General features: G+C 40.1%; 1 protein-coding gene across 4 annotated transcripts; it reads left to right on the top strand.

Moving 5' to 3' along the window:
- The first annotated feature begins 350 nt into the window (after positions 1-350).
- On the top strand, positions 351-10,737 carry LOC139479236 (2'-5'-oligoadenylate synthase 1A-like). 4 transcript variants are annotated; one of them, XM_071262092.1, is made up of 7 exons: positions 351-533; positions 902-1,038; positions 2,718-2,889; positions 4,515-4,782; positions 4,999-5,156; positions 8,413-8,624; positions 8,938-10,737. In XM_071262092.1, the coding sequence occupies exons 1-7, from the start codon at positions 483-485 to the stop codon at positions 9,065-9,067; spliced, it is 1,128 nt and encodes a 375-aa protein (XP_071118193.1). In that variant the 5' UTR covers positions 351-482; the 3' UTR covers positions 9,068-10,737. The 4 variants fall into 4 exon arrangements, with proteins under 4 accessions (XP_071118193.1, XP_071118195.1, XP_071118194.1 ...); XM_071262094.1 differs by lacking the exon at positions 902-1,038 and having other exon boundaries at positions 359-533; XM_071262093.1 differs by lacking the exon at positions 351-533 and having other exon boundaries at positions 949-1,038; positions 2,678-2,889.
- The last annotated feature ends 1,565 nt before the right edge of the window (positions 10,738-12,302 follow it).

The raw sequence follows: 12,302 nt of genomic DNA, 5'->3' as shown, positions 1-12,302 counted from the left end.
CGTCATGAGTATACCACAGACATGTGTGCGGCGTTAAACAACAACGAACAAACAAACACACAGTCACAAGTCTCACTCAGTCACTTGCGCATCAAGTTTCAACTGGAAGTGAAAACATCATAAACATATCACTTCGGCGAACTCTGACTTAGTTTGTTGCTGTTTAAACATACACAATCATCTATACAGGTAGCGTGAGGTTATGACTAGCTGTGCAATACACCGACCTATATTAGACCCACACCTCCAGGGCATGACACACAAGCAACCAGGTAACACAGGGGCGTATTAAATACTAAGAATTGTATTATGTATAGGAGCCATTGAAACAGGGAGCATCAAAGTGATCACAAAACATATTATACGTAGCATTAAATATTCATCCCATCACACATCACAAAGAACACATCTGCGTAATTCTGTCGTAACAGGTGGCGGATAAAGACGCAATAATGACGGCAAAGCAAGAGTAGCTGTAATGTATGACTAGGGAAAACAGCCAGGACATTATACAGCTGGAGCTACCGCTGAAGGTAGGTCATCATTAGACTAACATCTAGTCTCTGAAATGTCATTTCTTACAGAAAAAAATCCCAGGTATTAAATTATCTTAATAAAAATATAATGAAAAGGAGCGCAGAGACTTGCCAATCATTGTAGACTTGCATTGGCTCTATTGGGTGTATTTGTATCAAGGTATGTGCGACAGAGTAGGTCATCATTTTCTATACATCCATTGGCCATTTCTTTTACGTGTATTTGTACGATGTGCTGAATGGTTCCAATTCATGATGTAAGGTATTAATAACATTGTGAAGCACAATGCCGAACAAAGGAAAACATTAGCGAGATTCAACATTCAAAACCGCTTTCAAAGAAACGAAAGTGAAACCATTTCCAGGAAAACCCAGGTCGACACGATTATGACGAGTTGTGCAATACATCATACGACACTGTAATATTACAACGCAGTAGACCGACTTACACCACACAGCCATTACAGGAGTCAGAGCACATCCTACAAGACACTGCTAACATGTGAGTATATCCTACAGAATAGTGTCAGCGTGCAAGTACAGGACACTGCCCACATGGCCAGCTGTCGGCACAATTTTGCCCTAAAATTGGATTGTCCAAAACACAGCTCAAATACGTAGTGACTGAGAGTAATAGTGAAAAATCAATTTTTGATCACGTGTGTGTGTGGTGTGGATGCGGATGCGGATGTGAAACCTATGATCGCGGATGCCAACACGATATTCGCCTTGATCGGTTTGCCAGCACGTGGGTAACGCAACCATAGGAAAAAATCAGAGAGGTAGGAACACTCAAAATCGCTTTCCAAGAAACGAAAGCGAAAGACATTTCCAGGAAAACACAGGCTGACACGATGAAGGCGAGTGGTGCATAAAACATACAACACTGTAATATTACAACGCAGTACACCGACTTACACCACACAGCCATAACAGGAGTCAGAGTACATCCTACAAGACACTGCTAACGTGTGAATACACAGTGACTGAAAGTGTCAGTGGAAATCAATTTTTGATCACGTGTGTGTGTGGTGTGTATGCGGATATGAAATCTATGATCGCGGATGCCAACACGATATTCGCCTTGATTGGTGTGCCACCATTATACGCTACCATCATATTGCTTCCACGTCAAGCACATACATCGTGACATAAGGGACTGGTCAATTATTATAGGGCGATGGGTCATTTTATGTAACATTGTTTGTATTTGAATAACATCCTCACAGAGTTACACATCTGCAAATACTCGTCAAACTACACGGGGGCACGGGTAGCTCAATCGTCTAAGGCGCCGCGATTCGCTGTACAGAGTTGCGTCCCTTGGGCACGCCAGACACCTCTGATTATGGGGTCGAATCTCGGTTCATCCCGATTATGTTTCAAGGTTTGTCAGCACCATACCTGTGATCGTGGGTTTCACCGAAGTGGTAAACGTCCGAGACCTGCATCACTTCGGGCTTTCCTCCCACATTAAACTGACACGCCGTGATATAACTGGAATGATGTTAAAAGCGGCGTTAAACCCAACCCACTCACTCACTTCAAACTATTCACAATGTACCATGTTCCAAAACGACATGATGAACTTCTCTACTTTCCGTCAAGGGAGGTAATCTAAAATATAATTTTCTTTATACTCTTGTTGACATACCAGAATTCTTCAATCCATACATGTACCGAAAATAATATGTATACTTATATTCTCAATAATATTTTTTGTTTTGTTTCAATAATAAGTGAAAAAAATGTTGAATAATATTCAAATTATAATTTTTGTATTTCGGTGAAACAGTTTGGTAAATGTCACATTCTGAATGTTAATCAAACTTTTATTTATAATATATAGTTATAATAAACTACAATTATGTCTTTTAGACGTCGTTCACATATAGTTCCATGATTAGAAACGAAGGTTTTCTGACAAATATTAATCAAACTAAATAGTGTATACCATATTCTTATTGCCTTTAAACAGACAACGGTTTAATCATTTGGCGAATGAGATTCCATATATTTTATTATGTATTTAGGAAAAAAAACTTAACTGCTTGAAAGATACATAACCATATTTTCTAACCAATACGACTGCACACACTGTCAGTTTCTCTTTTTTATTTCCTTTAAATCACTTAACACAGAACAATTTACCCTGAAGATTTTATTAATAAAAATCTACAGGAGCCTCGAGCCAATAATCGATGGCATGAGGAGGGGGCAGACGCTGCAGCAGTTCATTCAGGCCACCATACAGCCGAGCAGTGAGATCCGCCGGGATTGTGATCGTGTTGTAGACCGGGTTACAAACTTCCTGCAGCTTAAGACGCCCCTCAGTGTCAACATGGTCATCAGGGTAGGTGCTTGGACAACTGGACATGTATATATTTTAATAGTTGGGGGAACAATGAAGGAGGGAGACCAACCGCTGATTATATACTGAATCGCAAAAGAAACTGGTAAAATATAATTTCAACGCCAGAGATAAATCAGTCTCGATTTTCCGCGGAAACAGATTCAATTGGGCTTAAAAGTTTGTTTGTTTGTTGTTTAACGCCGCACTCAGGAATATTCCAGCTATATGACGGCGGTCTGTATATAATCGAGTCTGGACCAGACAATCCAGTGACTGATAACATGAGCACCGATCCACGTAATTGGGATCGATGACATGCATCAACCAAGTCAGCGACCTGACCATCCGATCCCGTTAGTCGCCTCTTACGACAAGCATGGGTTGCTGAAAGACCTATTCTAACCCCGATCTTCACGAGGCTCCGAAAATCAGAACTGACACCAGGTTCGGTAGCACCGGCCACTTACACAATTTGCCCAAATACGCACAGCACATAAATACTCCTGCCAAACGACAGATGGTCCTGGCAACAATCGACATTTGACCAGATATGCAGGGATAGTGGACCAGACAATCCAGTGACACGATAACGCGTGTAATAAATCGTAACTGTGTCGGTCCATCGTGACTGGGTGTTATAAATGCTAACGGTGACATACGATCAGAACATGATCCATTCTCTATTATTTACAGACAAACCGCCGTGATATATCTTGAGTATTGCTGACATCGCATTAAACACAATACAATCAGTTGCAAGATAAAATAAATGTAATGACACTAGGTGTCTAAGCAATGAATGATATAAAATATCCAACCGACAGCGTTTGTTAGCTTTACGGGGCACCGGTCGTGCACCGAGGTCCTGGCTACTAGTCTGATCACTTATTAATAACTATGGGAGATCATACTATATGACATGACTTACCCGTGAAGATGCGGGTTAGAATAGGTCTTTCAGCAACCCATGTTGGCCATAAGAGGCGACTTTGCTTGTCGTAAGAGGCGACTAACGGGATCGAGTGGTCAGGCTCAGTGACTTGTCATGGTATCCCAAGATCGATGCCCATGATGTCAATCACCGGATTGTCTGGCCGATTATTTATAGACCGCCGACCGCAATGCTAACTAACCCCTAGGTCGGGTAGCCTAGTGGTTAGAGCGTTCGCTCGTCACGCCTAAGACCTGGGTTCGATTTCCGACATGGGTACAATGTGTGAAGCCCATTTTCTGGTGTCCCCTGCCGTGATGTTGCTATAATATTGCTAAAAGGGACGTAAAGCCCATTCACTCACTCACTCACTCACTCAAACTTCAATATATAGCATTACAGATTATATTCTTTAAGGGGTATCTGGCATGTGATTAATCCTGCTTTTAGTTAAAACAATATCATTTATGATCATCAGAAGTAAAAAAGTCAGAACCCAGCACCAGAGAATATATATTGGTATTACTCTCGCGATTTCACCCGACAGAAACTATCTAACTCAGGGTTCGTAAAACCAAACCAATTGCCCGCGGTTGTAATTTGATTGTGAGCTTCCCAATTCATCATGTACTTCGGGTAGTTTCTATACCGTGCTGTGTATTTTATAACGACATATTTCTTTCCCGCTTAACAGGGAGGTTCACTGGGAAGGAGCACGAATGTTCGAGGAATATCTGACGTCGATCTGGTCGTGTTCATCAACGATGTCAATTCGATACAACAACTGCAGGACAATATGGAAACCATCCTGGACAAACTGCAAAACGCATTTGCAAGAAATTGGACAGGGACCCTGCAGCTTGTGAACCGATCCGACCGCTGTCTGCAGTACAAGCTCAGCTGCAGTGACTCCAATCACGTCCACGAGGTCGACATTCTGCCCGCATACAACGTCGTCGAAGGTGCAACCCTTCTTGATATCAGCTACACTAACCGGCTTAGCATTCCGGCAGAATGTTTTTTGTATGACAGTATGAGTAGAAATAACATATATCCTCTTGTCAAATTCTTAAAAACTTTAAGGGGTGTTTTTTCTGTTTGTCTCGAATCGCCGAAGATTTAATGTATACATGTATCTCACCTTCGCAAAAGCCACAAAGATATATTAACTATTTCAGTTAAAACTTCTCACGGGGTGTTCAACGAGATGATGACCAAGACAGACAGACAAAGAAGATTCTACTCACCATGCTTCATCACGGAACAAGTGAAATTGGTCAAGTCAGCGACCATCAAAGTCAAAAACCTGGTGCGACTTGTGAAATACTGGGCGAACGTAAGTAATGTGTGAATAATAAATACATTTTCGCTCTGCTAGCTAAATCCAATGTAGTCCATGATATATTTGAAGTTCATTTTGTATGTTTGGTATCTTACTTCTTGTGCGATGTATGACCATGACAATAAGGAGAATGCATGAACAGGACTTGTAAATCTCGCCAGTCGCTCACGACCCTGGTTTGACACTGAGTGTCAGTACTACAGATTGGAGAGAGAGAGAGAGAGAGTGAGAGAGAGAGAGAGAGAGAGAGAGAGAGAGAGAGAGAGAGAGAGAGAGAGGTGTCTCAGAATATATAGACATTTTAAGAATGATAGCACCTTATTTAGTTATTTGAAATCAAGAAATACTTATACAAATTTATTACGTGATAAAAAGAAAAGTTATAATGAATATATGTGTAATAAAGTTTTATCTAGTCTTCCAAATGGTAAATGTTTCTTGTCTACCATACGAGGATTATCTCAGATTGTGGCAACTCGTATACCTAACATACCACTAGAACAATTGGTCGATCATTTTAAAGATGTGTTTGACAATCCAACGGATGAAGATACGGGTATCACCGATACGACTATTAATAATATTCATGATGATATGCCTTGCTTTATTCTGGACTCCCTCATTTCACAAGAGGAGGTGCTATGTGCTATTAACTATTTGAAATTTGATAAATCCGCAGGTAATGAGTGTTGTTTAAAAAGTTGTTTGATAATGCCCACTTTCCTGAATCTTGGTCTTTGGGAATCATTACTCCGATACACAAGCGAGGAGACATCCATTCCCCATCCAACTGTAAGGGTATATCAGTTCTTAGTGCACTGAGTAAGTTGTATGTTTCTATTTTGAACAGAATGTTCACGTCTTGGTGTGAGGTCTGTGGTAAAATTGCAGAGTTCCAGGCCGGTTTCCGTCATAATTACTCCACCATAGATGTTATCTTTATACTACTGTATATTATCCAGAGATATATCAGTTGGCATAAGGGTAGGGTATATGGTTTGTTTGTCGATTTTGCAAAAGCCTTTGGCAGTGTCAACCGGATGAAACTATGGTCAATACTAGTCAATATAGGTGTTTCTGGCAAAATGATAAAAGCTATTCATAGTCTATTTATACAGCTGTTAAGGCTAGTGTTAAATTTATACATCCATTTTCTGAAATATTTCAGTGTCCAAGAGGAGTACGTCAGGGTTGTGTGTTAAGCCCTATCTCGATGTTCATTAACGAACTACAACTTCATCCAGAATACAACTTCATCCTGATATTACAGAGATATTCCTGTTATTTTTTGCAGACGATATTATACAAATCGCAGATACTATAGGCGGATTGAAGCGTATTGATGTTCTAGAAAAGTATTATGATTATAATTTAGACGTTAATTTGGATAAAACTAAGGTCGTTGTTTTTAAGAAAGGTGGAGTGTTGTCAAGAAAAGAGATTTGGTACTATAAAGGTATAAAGTTGGAGTATGTATCTTCCTACAACTGGCTGGGCGTTACTTTTATGAGAAGCCTGTCCTGGTCAAGTCATTTTTCTAATGCTGGTATACAGGGCAAAAAAGCAATGTTTGGAATTTCAAAGTCATTGATAAAATTACATCCTCTTCGACATGACTTATATTTTAAAATATTTGATTTAAAAATAGTCCCAATTTTGCTGTATTGTTCCGACGTCTGGGGTCTTCACCAGAATGCTGAAATAGAAACCATACATACATTGGCATGCAAGCGCTTTCTAGATGTCAAATCGTCAACACCCAACAATATGGTTCGAGGTGAATGTGGGCGTTATCCATTATATCTTTATTCATACAAAAGAGTTATTGGTTATTGGATAAGGTTATTGAGTCTGTCCGATTGTAGCTTTCCAAAGAAATGTTATTATATGATGCTTCAGGCAGAAAGTAATGGTGAAATTAAATGCGTCTCAAAATGTAAAAATGTATTGTTCAGTTTGGGTTTTGGCTCTGTATGGGAAAAGTGTATCAGTCATTCTCATTCGTTTTCGTCAGAAATTATGTCGCATCCGAAATGTAGTTATGAACAGGATTGAAACTGGGAGATACGCTAACATCCCACGTGACAGAAGACTATGTTGTGTTTGTAATGCTGGGTAGGTGGAGGACGAGCAACATTTGTTGTTAGTTTGCCCTGGTTATAACAAGTTGCTGGTGGATCACTTACCACAGAAATATCCGACCAAACAAAAATGTAATATCAGTAAGTCTACAACTGATTGTAAAGTAATTAAACGTCCAGCTATCTATATCTATCAAGCGATGTGATTTGTCGAGTACGTTATTGTTAGCACAATAAGATTTGTGTACATCACGTCCATTGTAATACAAATGTAACCATGGGCCGATGGCCTACACTTACGAAATAAACCGAATTGAATTGAGTTGAGAACCCGTGAAGATCCGCGTAGAAAATAGGTCTTCAGCAACCAATGCTTGCAGTAGAAGGCGACTAACGGGTGGTCAGGCTGACTTTGTTTATGCATGTCATCTTATCCCAATTGCGTAGATTGATGTTCATGATATCATTCTCTGGATTGTCTGGTCCAGACTCGATTATTTACAGACCGTCCTCATATAGCTGGAATATTGCTGAGTGCAGCGTTAAACAACAAACAAACAAACAAAACAAACAAAGACAACAAGGAGATGTGTACGTGCTTCTGTCAACTAAGGCTTCTCATACACGAACAGTCAACTCCGGTGATAAATGAAGAGTACCCGCGGGGTTTGCCTCATATGAAGAATTCACTGATAAATGTTATCGAAAGAGAGATTTCGCATACGGTCCTGCCTGGCCATTTAGTAGTTGTGGGAAAATTTGGAATTTTGAAGAATGCCGTGCTAAACCAAGCTAAAGCTTTAAGCATTAAGGCACCGAAACTTTAATGCGATGTTACGAATTTGCGTATAAACTTACATGAGTAATAAAACTTCATGAGTAATAATACTAAAATAATGTCGTGCAGTTTTTTGTACTTTAAAAACATGTCTTATACACAATAAAGGCAGAAGGCGTTATTTAGTTACCCCCAAAAAGGTGACAAAAAGCCCAAGGGGAATTACAAATAAATACAAATAGGCCATGTTAATGTCATGTTAATTAACCATAGAACTTTGTACATTTGCTTCAAGTAACATATCTTTTTTTTCATCTCTTTGAACATGAGTATGCATATTAACTAAACCTTTTAGACCTTTCAATGATATCTTTCACCTTTCACTGTGCAGAGAGAAGTGAACAGACCCAACGACAAAATTCTGAAGTCATTCTTCCTCGAGATAGTAGTTATCTCCCTTTGGAAGAATCGTGGATCCCCGTCTGACTTCAACACCAATGATTGGTTCAAGGAGGTCATGACCCAGCTGGCCGATCTGACGTCACTGCGGATACTCTGGCCTGACATATACACCGTGTCATCGTACTATGACATTCGCATGACGTATGCATCTTGTGACCTGTTTGAATATATTTATGTATATCGTTTGACCTTTATCCAAGCATGCTACATGCCATTCCTTATGACACGAAGCATCAGTATCGAGGACTTGCTTAATCTAACTTATAAGGACACAGTTACCTGCGTGATTGTTTAACATTTATATTGTGCCAAACTGATTTTGTCTATCTGTCTTAATACAAGCGACAAAACTCCTTCCATGGTCATACGAAATCTCTGATAATTATAGTACACAGATCAACAATTCCCTGAGAAAGGAGTTAAGAAATACAACTGGTTGTTGTTTGTTTTTCAGACCAAACCCGGTTGCACTGGACCCTGCTAACCCCTACAGCAACCAAGCGCCTCAGAGGCAGCATGACCACGTGATGACATGCGCGAAGAAAGTTCTGCGCAGACTAGAGGCGTCTAGAAGTGGGCGTTAGACAGAACCCGTGCTGACACCATTCTGTGTTGATAGAATTGATTAGTTTCTTTAATCATAGTGAGGGAAGTTTTTAGCTTGATCACAAACAAGTACATCAAACTGATGTTTGGTTTAGATATTCCCTTGTAGACACTTTTGATTTTTCTGCATATATAAATGTATTCGGATAGTTGATGTCATATTCATATAAGTAGCTGTGTAGACAGTTGATCTGGCACATTATCTTACTGCGGTATATAGTTGTTGTTTGCATCACTGTACTTGTTAGTTTAAAACATCATTTTCCCTGTTACAGATTGGTGAATTAAGCCATTAACAAACTTGTTGATAGAATGTAATACCTTTTGCATTCCTGTGATTCCTAAGGGCTGATTGGTTGAAACGTCACCTAATAATGACGTCGCACATTGCTTACGTTACGTCATCAGAACATGTTGACTTTGGTGGATATTTATTTAGTAGATTAGACCAGATCTGATTTTCTTTGCTTTCCTTCTAGAAATGGGAAGGAGTAACTTACTCTAAATTTGAGAGGATCAGTCTGTTGAGGTTTGGGTCAAAGCGTTCAGAGATCCGGGAATGTTTAGCCAAAGGTATATCATATTTATCTAAATGGTCGGTTAGTGCGACAAAAACGGAAACTCTTTGAAATATCTGACCGAACAAGGACACGAAAGCGGACATGCAGTTCCTTAGATAGGGATGGTGTTCTCTGTGTAAAGAAAAAAACTGATGGGAAAAACAGATAACTTGCCTTTACAAACGCATTAGAAGGGACATTTCAGAATGAAACCCATTGGTCACCACTCGCCCCTTTCCGTAACCTGCAAGAAGATTCGTCCCCCTATCGATGAATGTTATGTGCGATAACACGACAAACCAATCAGAATGCGCGTATGATTTCAAGTTCTTCGTCAACAGAAATAATTTTTGATTTTACATATGTCTTGCATCTAAAAATATACCAAAGACACAGTTAAATGTGTTCAATCATACTGTATAATTCCGCATATCCCGATGTGCTTTAAATTGCATGTGAAATATTTATATAATATATGCATTGGGGAAATGAACCATTAGCGACGAGTTGACAATGTTTTAGGTATGCCCGTTTGCGCTAAGACGGAACCCGGTCGCAAAAATGACCATGAGAGGGACACGAGTCGCTATTCGACTTGTCCCGGAATAACACGAATAATGGTCACGAATGAATGAAACCGTGTTACGAGACTAAAGCAGCAGTATGCAGGATGCTCACAAGGAGTACTAATGCATAGCATGTACAGATCATTTATTTCGATTATGACCATGGGAATATCGATACTAATGATAAGAATAATGTCACTATGATAAGGGCAGGTGGGGTAGCCGAGTAGTAACGCGTTCGCTCGTCACGCCGAAGGCCCGGGTTCGATTCCCAACATGGGTACAATGTGTGAAGCCAGTTTCTGGTGTCCCCAGCCGTGATATTGCTGGAATATTGCTAAAAGCGGCGTAAAACATTCTCACTCACGTTGGTTTAATTTGTCAAAGCGTATAGACACGAATAGACTGACACCCATTGATAAACAGGAACACCTGTTTTTTTCGAAACTGTTTCCCGTTTTGTTTGCATCGTGTCAAATGTTGTGCACATCTTCTCTACTCCTTATAAACATGTAGTCGCTTTGTCATTGTTGTGTCTTATATGTTTAACATACCAGGATATTATATCATAATAATATCATATACACAATATGTAAATCAGTAACCTGTTTTATGGGATATCACGTATGACATTACACTAATTGTGTCCTTTGCGACATATATGGATGTTTCATACGATTTCCAGACATATATACAGTAAATATATGTTTTTGGGGGGGTTTGGTTTGTGTGTTTAGCGCCGCACTCAGCAATATTCCACCTATATGACGGCGGTCTGTAAATAATCGAGTCTGGACCAGACAATCCAGTGATTAATATCATGCGCATCGATCCACGCAATTGGGATCGATAACATGTATCAACCAAGTCAGCGAGCCTGACCTCCCGATCCCGTTAGTCGCCTTTTACGACAAGCATAGTCGCCTTTTACGGCAAGCATGGGTTGCTGAAGACCTATTCTACCCCGGAAAGTAAATATATGGAGTGGGGATACAACCACACACACTGTGTCATCCATTCCTTGACATTCATGCTCCATAATATTCGATGTATAATCAGTTTGTAAATACAACACAATATAGACCGTGTGGCTGGAGGTTTTTCCTTTGCTTGAGAACAAGGATGCACCATAAAATCGGCAACAGTCCGGACTAGTACAAACAGCCACACACACACTATAAGTGTAACAATCTTGAACGCGACGTTAAACCCCATTTCACCTCGCCACACCTAAAAAGGGAACCATTACATCATGTCCATTTTGGTCACTGCCGCCGCGAAAACAGCAGCAATAATGTTGACGCAGTTGGTTATAGGTTGTCTCTTTAATCGTTAGTCATCCAGGATACATAACATGTTAGTCATGCATGGCCTCATTTATACTTTCGATGAGTATACACGAAATTTTGTCTTTTAATTATAAATATGAAACGTTGAAACAGTGTTACTGTTTTGTAACGAGTTGTATATGCAGGATCCAACAAACCTAATACATTGTAGAAATGTAAATACCGGAAATTGAAATTGAATCTAAACTGACGTCCAAAAGAAACATTACCAGAGTTTGAAATCACTCTTGCTAAAAAACAACAAAACATACATGCATGATGTAAAGTGTATTGAGAAGATCAATATATCAAAAGAATCAACACTGAAAATAACAATCATACCGTGACCGAGAATGACGACAGAGCCCCTCAAAGTTGGGTGTGGTACAAAACACGAGCTTTCAGAATCATGGACAATAGGCAGAGTACATAAACAATCGCTCACGTTCAATAACAAGTCATTAGTAGCGTGTCTGACCACCAAATGCCCCAATACACGCAAAAACTCTTCGACGCACAGAAAAAGTCAGTCGTCTGATGAGGTCACGTGGGATTTGACGCCATTCTTCTAGGAGGGCCAAGATCAGTTCTTGCCGATTGGAACACGACACGAACACGACGATCCATCAAGTCCCAGGTGTGTTCTATGGGGGACATGTCGGGTGAGCGTGCAGGCCTAGGCCACGGCAGGGCGTTGACGTTGTTGGATGCGAGGAAGTTAGTGACAATTCTGGCTGTATGGGCTCTAGCATTGTCATG

Source organism: Haliotis cracherodii, unplaced genomic scaffold, assembly GCF_022045235.1.
Source record: "Haliotis cracherodii isolate W230 unplaced genomic scaffold, xgHalCrac1.p SCAF_4, whole genome shotgun sequence".
Lineage (NCBI taxonomy): Eukaryota > Metazoa > Mollusca > Gastropoda > Lepetellida > Haliotidae > Haliotis > Haliotis cracherodii.
The sequence above is the reverse complement of the archived record's forward strand: the minus strand, read 5'-3'. Positions and strand labels throughout refer to the sequence as shown.

What these genes read in the sequence shown, in the direction of transcription:
- LOC139479236 (XM_071262092.1), top strand. Translation starts at nt 483, where the DNA reads ATGACTAGGGAAAACAGCCAGGACATTATACAGCTGGAGCTACCGCTG. An exon ending in CGCATACAACGTCGTCGAAG is followed by an intron (nt 4,783 to 4,998) that starts GTGCAACCCTTC and finishes TAACTATTTCAG; the next exon opens with TTAAAACTTCTCACGGGGTG. An exon ending in TTGTGAAATACTGGGCGAAC is followed by an intron (nt 5,157 to 8,412) that starts GTAAGTAATGTG and finishes TTCACTGTGCAG; the next exon opens with AGAGAAGTGAACAGACCCAA.